Here is a 16,176-nt window from a genome sequence, read left to right on the forward strand (position 1 = left end):
GGTTGGGCCTTAATTATCACCTTCTCTCGTTAGTCTCATCATCACCACCATTAAGATCAATTGAGGATCAAACTGCAAATTATGTGAAATGTATTGATTTGTGTTTTTCTCTTGAATTTATTTTATTCTTTATTTACATTTATATCCCACTCATCCTCCAAGCATCCCAGAGTGGTATTCATGGCTATGTTTATCCTCACAACAGCCTTGTCTTCAAGGTGCCACAGGATTCTCTGTCGTTTCAGAGGGCAACTTATCAAATGGCAAAATAGAAGCAAAGATCAAAGCCATCCTACAAACATCCATTGATAACAGGAACTGCAAGAATATCAGAGTTCCATACTATTAACTCTTCCCATCCCTGCCACAAATCACCACTAGTATCATATTTACCCAAAGAGAAGACAACTCTAAAGGTTAAATACAGCTTTTATCTGTATTTGCGTGAAAGGAGCAGGACTCTCAATTTAAGATGATACACACACCCCAATTTCTAACATCAAAGAATTGGGGGGGAGGGGAACCTAGGTTTGGGATTCATATAAACACAGTATCTTTAATACAACTGTATACATGTCCAAATTCTAAAGTAGCAAACTGTATGAGTATGCCCAGAGCAAAGTCAATTGTGTTTCTGATTAGCATAATGGAGGGGAAAGAACAGTGAGGTTAGTAAGAAGCCTGTCATTAGCTCCGCACATCAGCTTTTACCCAGACAATTTGTATGATGAAAGAACAGACTGCCCCATTGAAGGCTCTCTCTTCACTGCATTCTTTTCAAATGCCAGGCTTGCCGACAGAAAGCCTTGATCAACACAACTTTTCATTAAAGAAAGCCCCTGGTGGGTCTGTTATCATAGGTAAACTGGCCAAATATTCATAACCTCTGCAGCCAGTGTGTCACAAGTCTGTTACTTCTTCCATTTGTTCAGCCATACTGGACAAGTGGGCAAAGGATGCCCACCTCTCTCTGGATGCACAAGGAGGACAACCTAAGATGAGGCAGGCAGATGTTGATGCCCTTTTGAAAAACAGATGAAGGCAATTTGAGAAGATGTGGTCTCTCTAAGTAGTTCTTCGGGTGGTGTTTTGTTCTTCTCCCATTCTTCTATCGGGGAGCCATTGTTGATGCTATTCATTATTGGCAGCTAGTGCAGCTCCTGTTTTCACCTTGTTTATGGGTCCGAACCCTTCCTATGGGTTTGCCCGAGGAGACTAAAGGTGTACTGTGTGAGATACAGTCGCACAGCTTCACCAATCACACTCAGAAGGCATGGTGGTCCAGCACCCATTTGTCTCAGAAGAAACTATAGAGACTGGTGTTTAATCACTAGTGCTCTAAATAGAAAATGAAAGCTACTTTCCTCCATTTCCAGCTAGGCTTCATTTGGCAATGGAAGCTTGGCTAATGCATTTTTGAAGATAACATTGGCTGCCCTACAGAGCAAGGGTGCACTGGTGAAGCAAGAGAGCAGCCGAACAGAACTTTCCAAATAACTGCACTGGTACAGATAGGAAGTGGAAAATTTGGAGACATCCCCTTCTCTACAAAGTCATCGGTGCTGTACAAAAATAACCCCCCAAGGGCTATACAAACTGCAGGGACATTTTTTTCAGATGGCACAGAGGGGCTTTCTGGGGAATAGGAGGGCATCAACCGTTGCCAGTTCCCTGCTGCAGTTAGTTGGGAAGTTCTGTGAGGCTGCTCTCTCACTGTACCAGTACGTCCTTAAGAACATAAGAACAGCCCTGTTGGATCAGGCCCAAGGCCCATCTAGTCCAGCATCCTGTTTCGCACAGTGGCTCACCAGATGCCACTGGAAGCCACAGGCAGGAGTTGAGGGCATGCCCTCTCTCCTGCCATTACTCCCCTGCAACTGGTTCTCGGAGCCATCCTGCCTTTGAGACTGGAGGTGGCCCACAGCCCTCTGACTAGTAGCCATTGATGGACCTCTCCTCCATGAAGTTATCCAAACCCCTCTTAAAGCCATCCAGGTTGTTGGCAGTCACCACGTCCTGTGGCAGAGAGTTCCACAAGTGGATCACGCGTTGTGTGAAAAAGTACTTCCGTTTGCTGGTCCTAGACCTCCCGGCAATCAATTTCATGGAGTGACCCCTGGTTCTAGTGTTGTGTGAGAGGGAAAAGAATTTCTCTCTCTCCAATTCCTCCAAACCATGCATGATTTTATAGTCCTTGCCACTGAGATTTCACATGGTGACTGTATGGCTCTGATTCAACAAAATGCAGAACCTAGAAATCAAAAGGCTGTTCTCACAAGCAGCTAAGCCCGGGCTTGGCTGTCCATGAGAACCAGTGGGAGCCAAGCGGCTTCCAGCGGCAAATACACCCAGGGAGCCCACCTTTTAAATGAGGTTAAGGGAGCGAGTGCTACGTTAACTCTGTTTACCTGACCGTGTGCTGAAGCACTGAGAGGAACCCACCCATTGTGCGGGGAGGGGGGACCCCCACAACGCACTGCGCACTCACACAGTGCATTGTGAGATCTCCGGGGGCTGGAACAAGAAGTTCTGGCCCTGGGTCCCTCCTCCCTGCTCCATGGAGCCGGGCTCCTCACGTGGGAGCATGCTCCAACCACCAATCCTTCGATCATTCACAAGGAAGGTAAGCTCTTTGGAGCCTCCCTGCTCCACTCTTAGTGAGCATAAGAATCACCCCCAAGTATGTAACAAACTATGGCATTAGCTTATATCACATGAATGCGCAAAACTGTACTGTAAATTAAATATGCACTGCATTGTATCCTTCTGTTTTTTGAAAATTAATGTGTATCCATTTTCTAAAAACAGTCACGTGCAAATAACGTATTTACCCGAATCGAAGTTGACTCTGAATTTAAGATGGCCCCCTTTAAAAGTAGAGGTTAAATACAGGTTATATCTACAGTTACTCAAAAGGAGTAGCAGGACTCTGAATGTAAGATGACCTCCTGATTTCTAATGTCAAAAAACTTGGAAAAAACCTAGTCTTGGATTCAGGTAAATACAGTAATGTGATTTTCCCCCTCACCTGGTGTTTCTGATGAATTGGACAGGGGAGCTGAAGCTTCTGCTAAGGCAGCCAAAGTCGCCAGTACTGAAGTTGAGGAATTACCAAACTGGACAGCAGATACTCCTGTTTCATCTACCAAGAGAAAACAAGGTCAGCCCACAAACCACTTCAGAACCTGAGATAAATGTTTCTTTCAAATAAAATGTGTTTTCTCCACTGCTTATATGTGGTAGGTGTTTTAGCTATTAACTTGTAACTTTTAATTTTGTAATTTTTAAATGTAGTTTTAGCCTGGCCTTTTAACTTCTATTAATTTTTATTGTTTTCTATTGTATCTATTTTATTAATTGTGTGAACCACTCAAACAGTAGTGTACTGGAGGAGTGGGACATAAATATTTTAAATAAACAAATGAGGAGGACATCCGGTTTCCAATCCAGAGCCTCCAACTTGCTCCTCCAACTTGCACACTCAAGCAGCTGCTGTACAAGCAGGCATCCCATTCACTTCCATAGCAGACTTTACTCCATGTACACATCTTGCTGCAGGGGTGAAGCGCTAATCTCCACTGAAATGAATGGAGAAGCATCTGCAGGCAGGGGAGCTCCATAATTTGACTGGAGCTGCCTGCATCTGCGAGGAATTGTTGGACAGGGAGACAGTCTTCAAACCAATATTAGAGTTCAAAGTCAAACATCTGGGCAATCTGTAATTATTTACCATGATTTAAACTGTTACTCCAAAAACAGGGAGCATCAAAGAGGCAACAAAAGAAATGATGTGCCTGCTGTAACCTTACCAACATTTTCTCAAACATTTGGCCTAACAGGGTGAAATTCAAGTTATTTACAACTCCTATGCATCTAAATACCTGTTGCATTTGATGTATTTGCGAAAGATACTAGACCTGTTAGGTTCACCACCCCGCCAGGTCCAATGATGAACTGCGGTGTTGCAGCATGTATTGTCACAGTGTCGGGACTTTCAGGGTTTGTGTTGATTTGGTTCTGCATTGCAATCTACAACACAAAAGGCAACAGCTGCACGTGATTTGCACAGTGTCCATAACAAAAACATTATTTTAAGACATAAAAGTGTCAGTAATCTTCACAGCAGACAAAAAAAGCATTTGGAAACGAAGTGCAAAAATATACAGTACTTAATCTCAGATATATTAAAAGGGGACTTAGAGAAGAAGGCCACAAGCACAAAGCTAAGACTAGGGGCACAAGAACTCGGTGGAAAGACAATGGCTGACGTACAGCGCAAGGATGCGTCCGTGCAACAAGACAGCAGCCTAACAGAACTTTCTGGTTCATGGGAGCAGCAATTTCCGACACCCTCGAGGTGAATCCTTGCTCTGTATGTCAGTTACTATGTCCTACCATATACAGAGCAGGTATCAGCCATTTAGAGTTTCTGCAAGTTTTTTATCTTTGGGTACTACATGAAAATTAAATTAAGCAAGCCAAGTCTATTTAATCACAAATAATAATGTACTTAATGAGTTAAGGAAAGTGCCCACGAATACATAAATTCACAAAGCCCTAAAACTAAAAAGGCCGGGAATTCATTCAAGGCTGCAATCCCTTTGCTTAGTTACAGGCATAGGAGCGCAATTTATCTCAGAGATGGCAGTAACTTTTTTTTTTTTTAACTGTAAGCTACACTAGATATTGATACAGCCATAAAGACCAATCCCATCCCTGCTCGCACAATAAACGTAGACTGATTATTAATCCTTAAAACAGGCTTCTCATCACCAACTGCTTCAATCAGATGAATCCCAGTAAAAACAAAAGTATGATTTAGTAACGCTTCTCCATGCACAAATTGAAGAAGGTGGTGTCTAATGTTTCTATATCGTGCTAATTAGAAAACCCAGTGGTTACCAATCGATACAGTTCTTCCCACAGCTAGGCTTGTCAACAGGCGACCTATGCGCGTGACATCACGTGCAAGGGGCGTGGCTCAGGCTCCCGAAGAGCCCCGAGATACCTCCCCCCGCCCACGCCCGGGCTCCGGAAAGCGCGTACTGCCTGAAAGGACAGGGGAGAGCTCGCCCAGGCTCTCTGGAGCTTGAGGACACACACCCTTTGCACATGACGTCACGCGCATGGGGGCGTGGCCTGGGCTTGGGGTAGCCCGAGCAAGCTCTCCCCTGTCATTTCAGGCAGTGAAGCACACAGCATAGGAAAGGCGAGGCTCCAGAGCTCCAGGAAAGGCTCTGTGGAAGAGAGTGTGGAGTTACCTGCAATATTTCCGCGAGGTCTTCATATCCATTGTCTATAGCAATGTCTAATGCCGTTTTGCAAAATTTACTTTGCGTGTGGACGTCTGCTCCATATTTTATTAAGAGTTCCACTACCTCCTGATGATTGTGTTCTGTCGCCCAATGAAGAGCCGTCATCTTCAGCATGTCCTTTGCGTTTACGTCAGCACCGTGCTACAATTGAAACACAAGCTGGATCAAGTCCGCATCAGGTTTGAGAACTGCAAAAACAGCCAGTGAAGCAACCATCTCCATTCTTGCTACCTTGCATTTGTCATTTCAACAAACCACACTACCTGCCATAATCAAATAAAGAATTCCCAAAGCTATCTGAAATGTCGCTGTTTTTAGGGTTAGAATCCGAACAGCCCCTACGCACGAGGGCAAAGCAGTTTGCACATGCATAAGGGGGTGTGACTGATCATTCCCCCATGATGCATTGCTTCCTTCACCCCTCCAGAGCAGCTTTTCAGAAAAAGAAACCCCCTAGTGTCAACTGGCACCCAAATAGTATTTCCACTCGTATACGGTCTGCACAAAACGGAGACATCATTACCTTCAGTAAAACTTCTACGATGCTTGCATGGCCTTCGGAAGCAGCCATATGCAGTGGAGTCCTGTCCACTTTGGTCCTGGCATCCCGACTCACACCTGCTCGAAGCAACACTTCAGTGGTTGAATAGTGCCCATACTGTGCTGCTAAATGAAGCGGAGATGTCCCCAACTGCGACAGGATGTATAAAGTGGACAGTTAACAACCATCACTCCGTTTCCTCCCTTTCCTTCTACCTCTTTCTGCTTCTAACCCAGAATACACAGAACACATGCATGTTCTTCTCCTCCCACGCAGAAGGGCAATTCACACAGTGAGTCCTTGGTTAGGAGATGCATCCTACCCACGTTCAGGAGCTATGCACACTCCCGTTTTGCCGACTGGGTGTGCGTAAAAATCAAGGTAGGAGGGGGAGGAAGTGAGTGTCTGCTAAACAGCCACTGGGCTGGAGGGCTCCAAACCTACCTAGCAGCTGTACCCAACCTTATCTATCAATTGGAGTCACTGGCCAGGGTGCTGCACAAGGCTGCTGTGCTAGCTAGTCGCAAGCATTTTTGCACTCGTGCAACAAGTTAGCAACCTGTGGCATGCTTTAATGGCGCACTTGTGAAAATGCACAGCTATGCGACGTTCTTGTGCTAGTGCAACTCCGTTCATTATGCAAGTGCAAGTGCAAAAATGCTTGCACCAGCACAAAACTAGTCTAGAACCTAAGTCCCAGACTTCAGGTGACTAGCTAAGGCAGCAGCCTTGTGCTCATCAGAGCCATATCTTTGAGCAACTGCAGTGTTGGGCAGCATCCTGGCCAGTGTCTCCAATTGATAGGTAAGGATGAACAAAAGGTGCAGGCAAAAATTAAAGACCTTACGGTTGGTCATAAGCTGCATTCTACACATCCACGTTCACACTATACAAGCATGGAAGCTGTTCATGAGATGTAGAATTCAGAATTTCAGGAATCAGAATTATACATGCCAATATCCAGACTATTAGGTCGTACTAGCGCAAAGTTGTGTGAAGTCTGGAGCTTGTGCGGAACACCTTGTATGTTGTGCTGGTAAACTTTTGCGCAAGAGCACAATTCTGAAAATCTCCATGACTTCATGCAGCTGAGCAACTGTGACCTACCTGTATTTACCCAAATAGAAGATGACTCTGAATTTAAGATGACCCCCTTAAAAATACAGATTCAATATAGGCTCTACTTGTATTTACCCCAAAGACAAAGGGCTCTGATTTTAAGACAACCCCCCAGGTTCTAAAATCAAAGTACTTTGAAAAAACCTAGTCTTGAATTCAGGTGAATATGGTAGCTTTGACTGCTGCATAAGCACTTCGTTAATCTGGATGTCAGCCATAGTCTTTATGATTGCAAAAGATAACCTTAAAAACTTGTGAGCAATGCCTGGCAGAAGCGAAGCCAGGAGCATATTGAGCACGACCAGATCCTGATGCACAATCTGGATGTTCTAAAAATGTACTTTTTACAAATGAGACTCAAAATGGCTATCCCAGAAAAATAAATCAAAACAGAGATGTGTAAAAGCAAACCCCAAAATGCAAAAATATCTCTTTAAATGTGAAAAGGAGGGCGTTTTCATTACCCAGTCTGTGGTAAAAGGTGCGCCATTTGCCATCAAAATGCGAACTTCGTCATCTTGCCCTGCTCGTGCAGCTTCTAAAAGCTTCTTCCCCAAATCTACCAGGGACATCTAGTAAAACATATCAGATGAAAAATAATTAGGTCAACTCAACATCTGACAGTCGTGAAGTGAGAAAATATCCAGTCCAGCCTTTACCTGCCAATTTCAAATGTTGGTTACCAATATCAGGCAAACGTGGGACAAAAGAGGCACCACTACGCAACCTTGGCTTGTTTGGACAACACGGAAGAGGTGGAGAACTGGGAGCCCGCCGGGAACTGGAAGATCTGAATCGTGATCTGTTGCCAGCCATAAGAAATGGGTTCTGCACCTGTGCAGGAACCTCATGGCCTTATGCTATAGCTCATCGTGGTGACCATGTTCCACCCCACGCCATCAGTGTGGCCGTTATTTAAGGCGAGCGGGAGGCCACCTTGCCACATTATGTGTGAAGCCACCCATCGTGAGGTATTCCCACAATCAAAGAACTGCCTTCCCCTGGAGACTACTTCCATGAGCAATTTTCAAAAGAGAAGGAAATCTTTTCATCTGGGCTGGAGTTGGATTATTAGGATAGTAGTTGCAACAACTGGCAGGGATTGGGGGGCACATTCTAGATATACTTTTTTGTATCCACTGCTGATTAGTATTGTTTGTATGTGGTTTTTAAGCTGTAACCCACTCCAGTCACTCGAGAGGGAGTGGGTTATCTATCAACAAACAGACCACCATTAAATGTACTTAGCAATTCACTCCTTGGCTCTGGTTCCACAGTGGTCATAGCTAATTGCTGATATTGCTAGTAAATAATCAGAATAACTTAAATTCCAAATCAACTTTATTGGAGCTAGGTTTCCCCACTCCCCTTTAAAGGAAATCGACAGTAAAGTTTATGGAGCCATCTAGTGGAGAACAACAAGTTTACCAAGTCATTCCGCAATGTTTTACTTGTTTGCTGGTCTATGACTGTAATAAAGTTTGAATCTGAATCAAATCATTCCATGTCAATACAGTATCAACACATAGCAATTGGTTAGTCTTATATTTTCCAGCAACTATCCAATTAAATTTAAATGACTTTTGACAACTTTGATTATGGACCTTATATTAATAATTATTTGGGGTTTTATGTGCTAGGGTTTTTTTGGGGGGGGGTGGACTCGCTAGAGGCTGTTCCCTCCAACTTCCCCCTGCCCCCGATTTGTGTGAACCACTTTAAAGCATGAGTCATGTTTCTATACTTGTTATTTATTAAGGCATGAAGTTCTCTTAGCATCACGATTGCTTTTGCTTCTTAGGAGTTAAAAAGCAGTACTTTCTTCGAATCTGCTTCTGAACAGAATATATGAAAGCAAGTCTCATTAGTACAGACTTCTTGTGGTAGCAAGCATGACTTGTCCCCTTAGCTAAGCAGGGTCTGCCCTGGTTGCTTATGAATGGGAGATTAGAAGTGTGAGCACTGGAAGATATTCCCCTTAAAGGATGGAACCACTCTGGGAAGAGCATCTAGGTTCCAAGTTCCCTCCATGGCAGCATCTCCAAGATAGGCCTGAGAGAGATTCCTGCCTGCAACCTTGGAGGAGCCGCTGCCAGACTGTGAAAACAATACTGAGCTAGATAGACCAATGGTCTGACTCAGTATATGGCAGCTTCCTATGTATGTTCCATGCAGCACCCCACTGATCCAAGAGCAGGGTGTGCGCACTGGTTCTATGCAACTCAACAGATCGTCCTCGCTGCTAGCAAAGGTGGAGAGGCCCTGTGGCAGCTAAGGACTGTGTCATTGCTGTAGCAACGCTTCTCCCATTCGGAATGGTGGGGGAATCATCACTACAATAAGGACGCAATCCTTACTAGCCACGGGACCTCTTTGCCTTCATTAGCAGCGAGGACAGGCTGTTGTAGTTGCACAGAACCAGTACGCAGTGCTCTGCTCTTGGATCAGCACAGCACTGCAAACATAACCAGTACGCTTAAACCAAGCCTATGTGCATCCCTGCAAGTAGGCCGAAATAGAGCATTATTCTTAGGTGCCACTTTCAGACTGCATGACACTGGAACTTAACAAGGCAAAGTTCTCCCTATACAGAGGAATTCACAGTGACAAAAGGATGAGAGAAGGCATAATACACACAGCAGTCTTAATACCATTTTTAAAAGCCCTTTACGAGCCACCATTACCTTTATGCTATTGTCCGAAACAAGCGCATAAGAACTCATGAAGCAGGATGCCTCTGACTACCAGTTGCAGGGGAGTAACAGCAGGAGAGAGGGCATGCCCTCAACTCCTGCTGTAGGCTCCCAGTCACATCTGGTGGGCCACAGTGTGAAACAGGATGCTGGACTAGATGGGCCTCCTTGGGCCTGATCCAGCAGGGCTGCTCTTAAGCTGCCATTGGTCTTCAGAACCTAGTTATCCTGACCTAGTGTGACCGTCTACCACTTTCCCAAGGCGTAAGGCAGAGCTCTTTCCTAGCAATCCTACTCAAGGCCACTGAGTAGGACTAGATGCCAGAACAGAACCAACAACCAGCCTTATGCAAAGCTGGTGCTCTAACAAAGGATGAGGCTTTTCCGGAGGATAGTCCATCAGCTAGTAAATGCCTAGGCATCTAAAATACATCAAGAAGCCAAGAAGCCAATAGAAATGGGAAGCCCGCAAAGTACTCCAGGGGTGGAGTGAATGGAGGACATCTTCACTCCCCTTCTTTACTGCAATCAACAAGTAAACTGCTCTGGTTCAGGGGTGGGTAGGAGCAGTGCAGAGTGGAAGGGGAACATTTTTACCTCCATCTTTGATGTAAGAGTTCTGGTTGAAACTGTAGTCAGGAGATTCGTGGAGACAGTGCACATCCTTTGACCTGAATTTCCATGACACCCCACCCAAGTGAAAGGGTCTAAATCTGTTGTAGCTAGTCCTTTGAGGAGCGTTACTTATTTATTAATTATTATTTTATTTATTCGATTTCTATACCGCCGGTCCAAAAATGGCTCAGGGAGGTCTACAAAGAGAAATAATAAATAAGATAAGATGGATCCCTGTCCCCAAAGGGCTCACAATCTAAAAAGAAACATCAGATAGACACCAGCAACAGTCACTGGAGGGGTACTGTGCTGGGGGTGGATAGGGCCAGTTACTCTCCCCCGGCTAAATAAAGAGAATCACCACGTTAAAAGGTGCCTCTTTGCCCAGTTAGCAGGGGCAAAAAGACTGAGGGAAGTGCTTTTCTTCCAATCCAATTCCATCCCCTCCAAAGGAATGTTTTAAGCTGCAAAAGGCACACTTTAGCCCGCAATTTCCCTTCGGCCCAATGCCAAGCAGGCAGAATGCGGGATTGTGCCTGTGCTTTGCTCTCATGCTGCTAAGGTCCATGGCAGCCTGAGAGCAACATCCATGCCCAATTCTCTATTTTGTTGAGGGGGCTGTCCCCTTTGGGACACCCTACCACCCTAATTTCAAGGCAGTGGGACACTTGGTTGACTTTTAATGAATTATTTTAGTTTTTACTGATTTTGAACATTTCTGCCATAGGAAATAATGGGGATTCAACGTGGCCATATCCTAACCCTAACACAGATCTCCAGCTGTCTTCGTTTTTTAAAAAAAGCTAAGCTCTAACCCTTGAAGAAGTGGAGGTACAGAGCAAATGTATGGTCATTTTTCAAGTGTTCAGATTCTTTGGTGTATAATAACTTTCCCTCATAATGAATCCCAATGAGGATTCAATGCACACCATCATTCCTTCTGTTCATTTTGACTATCACTGGACAGTGCCAACTGTCAACTACTATGTGTCAACTACACTCCCCCAACACACACACACTGGGGTACTCAATTTATTTTTAAGGTATTTTTGAAGTGTTTAGATTCTTCTGTGTCTTCATTACACACTTTCATTTCTTCGGTTCATTTTGACCCCACTGCTTTGCAGGTGGGGGTGGGGAATTAGTGGCATCTCATGCTCCAACTACTCCTGAACCCACTGGGTACTCAGTTTATATTTTAGGGATTTTTGAGGTGTTTAGACTCTTTGGTGTGTAATGAATCCTCATAGGGATTCATTATGAGGAAAGGATATTAAACACCTAAGAGCCTGAACACTTTGAAAAAAATCCTAGAATATAAACTGAGTAGTACCACACTGCCTTGCAGGTGGGAGGGGGGTGTAGTTGGCACATGGCAGTTGGCACTGTCATGGGAGGAGAGCTGGTCTTGTGGTAGCAAGCATGACTTGTTGCCTTAGCTCAGCAGGGTCTGCCTTGGTTGCATATGAATGGGAGACTAGAAGTGTGAGCACTGTAAGTGTGAGCACTGATCACCCGAATCAGCTAGATTAGAGTACAAATCGATTTGAACCCAAATCAATATGAACATCCATAACCAAGATTTGCTAGCAGGTTTTTCTAAATATTGCATATTCAGTAACATTTTAGAGATTTAAAAGTGTTTGCTTGCAACTCCAGGAAGAGTTTATTAAATATGGTGTAACTTCATAAGATGCAGCTGAATTTGAGACAAGATAACCTCTGCTAACTTAGCAAAGTGGCACCTTTTAACGTGGTGATTCTCTTTGTTTAGCAGGGGGAGTAACTGGCTCTATCCACCCCCAGCACAGTATTTCCAGTGACTGTTGCTGGTGTGTGTCCTATGTTTCTTTTTAGATTGAGAGCCCTTTGCAGGCAGGGGTCCATCTTATTTATTTGTTATTTCTCTGTGTAAACCTCCCGGAGCCATTTTTTGGAAGGGTGGTATAGAAATCGAATGAATGAATGGACGATAACCTCAGTTTCTAAGCAGACTGAAGAATCTGTTTTATTAATTTGATTTCTGATCGACTTCAGCATGTCCAGACTCCACAATTTTGACAGCATCCCATCCATGTAGTGAGTTGTTAGCATTAACACAGCTAGTCCATGAAGACATACACACTCCCTCCTTTGTCTGAAAGCTCACATACAGAGACAAAAAAGTAAACCCAACACTGTGAAATGTAAAACAAACACTACACAATATTCTATGTGCTGCTTGTGTTGTGTTATGTCAGGAGACCTGAATTCACAATCTTTGATTGGCCCTGAAATGCATGACTGTGGGCCACTTGCTTCTCTCCTAGGCAAATCTACCTCACAGGGTTATTGTGAAGGTAAAAATATAACCAATTGGGGTGGAAATTAAAAGGGAAGCAGATTTAGCCTCAGCGTGGTGTAGTGGCTAGAGTGCCGGACTAGGACCGGGGAGACCTGAGTTCAAATCCCCATTCAGCCATGAGACTAGCTGGGTGACTCTAGGCCAGTCACTCTCTCTCAGCCTAACCTACTTCACAGGGTGGTTGTTGTGAGGAGAAACCTAAGTATGTAGTACACTGCTCTGGGCTTCTTGGAGGAAGAGTGGGATATAAAATGTAAAAATAAAATAAAATAAATTATGATGACATTCAAATTCTTAGAGCTGTTTGACAGTGGGACAGTCTGCCTTGTACGGTGGTATACAATTCATTATCATTTTATAAATAGAATTGCTTTAATAGTTTGGGCAAACATATATTGCCTTGCAGCCTGGCTAAAGTCAATGCCTAACTTGCCCTTAGAATGTCCATGGGACTTTCTCAAGTACATTTAGTCCAGATGTCAGTCACATGCAATTGTTAGGCCTACAAGGCTGGTGCTTAGATTATGTCACTGGCTACATCAGTGGAATTGGACTTGGCCCATCACTGCAGCTGCCCTCTGACTCAGCCAGCACTCTGGTGTGCTCTGCTTTGACAAGCAGAGGGCTCTCTCTGACCTAACCCACCTCACAAGGCTGTTGTGAGGGTTTAGAGCAGGGTTTCTCAAACTTGGGCCCCCAGATGTTATTGGACTTCAACTCCCATAATCCACAGTCCCAGTGGCCTTTGGCTGGGGATTATGGGAGTTGAAGTCCAATAACATCTAGGGACCCAACTTTGAGAATCCCTGGTTTAGAGTAACTATGTACACCTCTCTGGGCTCCTTTGTGGGAGAGGGATATAAATGGGATGACGTCACAAGAAAGCAGCTTTAGCCTAGATATTATGAAGCAGCTCCAAATTATTAGAGAAGTTTGACAGTGAAACAGTCTACCTTGCATGGTGGTGGCAAGCTGTGCAGTTGACTTGTGTCAGCTCTGGACATCTACGGCCAATAGCTGGGATGGTGAAGTTTGGTTTTTTTAAAACCTGACCATTTCATGAAGCACTGAACACCCAGACTTGATCTCTAATATATCCATTCAGTTTGCAACCTTATGCAATTAGCAGCATGCAGTGTTGTCATGGATTTCTCACCAGCCACAGACTGCCACTCAACTCCATTATCAAATACCCAAATATGCATGCTTTCAACATATTCATGCCTTGTCAACGTTTACATTCAAAGATCAGCACAGAAAATGGGCCACTTGCTTATCTCTCAGCCTAACCTACCTCATAGGGTGGTTGTGAGGATAACAATAACCATGCAAGCTTCTCTGACCTCCTTGGGCTCCAAATCCTCATTGTAGCTGAGGATGATGGGAGTTGTAGTCTTGGCACCCAAGTTTTAGAACCCCTGGGAATTTATATCCTGCGCTTCTTCTCAGGAGCTGAGGGTAATGTATGTGTGATTCTTCCTCCCACTTTTATATCCTCACAATAATTATATGAGGTACAGGGATTCCCAGATGTTGTTGAATACAACTCCCAGAATCCCCAGCTGCCATGACTTTTGCTTAAGGGTTATGGGAGTTGAAGTCAACTCTAGGAGTCCCTGTTAGAGGGAACACTGGTGTGGTAAGGTCAGTTTGAAGAGAATGAACTGCCCAAAGTATTGTTTTGCTAATTTTGTGAGCCACCCCAAGCAGTATTACAATGGAGGGATATAACTATTTAAACTACATAAACAAATAAATGTGGTTGTTGCTGTTGTCCTACAAGAATATACATTTTATATGCATTTGTTTTTATCAGTTATGAACACACTGAAAACAATAACATGTGACCTCAGAAAACCTCAGCACAAACTTTCTATTCCAACCCCAAACAAATAGTACATGGAGGTAATGGTACATAGAGTCAAAAAAGAACATTAAAAACTGATTGAACAATTATCCTTACTATAGTCTGTATCATTTCCAGTTGGAGTCCAAGCGTCAGGGATGGGGGGGGGCACCAGGGGCAGTAGAATTGGCAAAAATCACCCTTCCCCCATAGTATGAGCAAAACTTTCTTGTGCAAGAGTGGTGTTAATTGGGATACTTCTCGCGAATTTTCTAGTACTGCACTGCCATAATTCAGAGTTCTGAGACCTTGGACACTACAAAGTTCCTGAAAAGCTAGAACAGTGCTTTCAACACGAATTTAAGACCTTTCAATATGGCTGATCCTTTAGATTTTTTAATTTTATTTTCAAATGTATTTTTGACATATTACTTAGCTACAGTCTATAGTGCCTTAGATTTTAGTGTTTGCAGTCTATAGCAAAGGCACTAAAATCTTACTACTGGACAATATAAATATGCAGTGTTATGAAACAGCCATTCAAGAGAATGGTAAAACTGTCATTTGTTCCAAAGAATGAAACAGGCAACAGTTTAATTCTCAATACAAGTTTTTTCTGTAGTTTTCCTACTGAAATTCCTGTTTGTATTAGAAACCAACCAGTTTTTGTACAATTGCTCAAAATAATACATCAAGTTTAGTATATCTTTCAGAAAGAGGACTGTTTTTCTAATTCTGGCACTTTTAGAAGCATTCAACCTGCTATTACTATAGACAGGTTTCCGCATTTTTGCTCCCGATGACTGTAGCATCACCATCTGGCAAACATAACAAGCCTCAGTCTTCCTTCCAACCTTTGGGCAGGAGAAAAGGGCGGGGACTGTCCTAACAGTTGAACAGCTATTCCCACTTCTTCCCCAACCTGTGTTGGAAGGAAGGGCCAATCTTGCCCAATCTGTTCGGACAAAATTATGGACCCCTTTACATCTACAGCGCACGCTACTCCAATTCTTAATCATGCAATTCCTAATCATATTAATGCAGAGTATCTTATCTACAGCATTCATGACAACAAACACTTTTCCATCAGAGAAATCATCATTATTTCATGCAGACCTGGGCCAGGATCTAAAGAACAGCAACACTCGTTCCAAACATAAGGGGCGGGGGGAGACTTAGATTTCTGTTTCTTTAACTACAGCTCCTCATGCCAAATAGCAGATTTTTATTGTAAAGGAAGGGATATTCAAAAGCAGTTTGTGATCAGGCAGGGGAGGATGGGGCTGTTCAAAGCAACTCAAAAATCCTGGTGTATGCTTAAGCCCTGAGCATGCCTAAAGTAGCTCTATGGATTCTGATCTGTTTTAGCATCATTTTTTAGTTAGGGTATGAAATGTCCATGAAAAGCATTAGGCTGTATACGTATTGATTTGAGAACAGATTGGAGTTATGTTCACCAAGAACTGTGCTACCCAAACTGCCAACACACTTCCTTTGTGAGGCAGCCTTTATAGTTGTTTGTCTCAGTGGTGCCAACTGATGGAACTCATAACAATTACTTATGTATGATCTTGTGCTGGTCCAAGCTCATCGGAAAATATTGGTCGTAAGGGGCAGAAGCATTGCTTTGCTTCCATCTTATCAATCAAAGCAGATAGCAGCTTCAATTGAAAAGCTTTATTTTAAGGTTCAGAAATGTCTAA

At 43.7% G+C, this 16,176-nt stretch overlaps 1 protein-coding gene across 4 annotated transcripts in view; it reads right to left on the bottom strand.

Moving 5' to 3' along the window:
- GABPB1 (GA binding protein transcription factor subunit beta 1) overlaps positions 1–16,176 on the bottom strand; it is a 33,612-nt gene that overhangs the window by 13,733 nt on the left and 3,703 nt on the right. For 3 of the 4 annotated variants that reach the window (XM_053273148.1, XM_053273150.1, XM_053273151.1), the window contains exons 2-6: positions 7,440–7,547; positions 5,839–6,006; positions 5,262–5,456; positions 3,882–4,029; positions 3,029–3,142 (exon numbers count right to left, since the gene is read on the bottom strand). In XM_053273148.1, coding sequence (XP_053129123.1) covers positions 3,029–3,142; positions 3,882–4,029; positions 5,262–5,456; positions 5,839–6,006; positions 7,440–7,547 — 733 coding nt within the window. The remainder of the gene's footprint in view (positions 1–3,028; positions 3,143–3,881; positions 4,030–5,261; positions 5,457–5,838; positions 6,007–7,439; positions 7,548–16,176) is intronic. The other variant, XM_053273149.1, reaches the window with a different exon arrangement.

Source organism: Hemicordylus capensis, chromosome 10 (assembly GCF_027244095.1).
Source record: "Hemicordylus capensis ecotype Gifberg chromosome 10, rHemCap1.1.pri, whole genome shotgun sequence".
NCBI lineage: Eukaryota > Metazoa > Chordata > Lepidosauria > Squamata > Cordylidae > Hemicordylus > Hemicordylus capensis.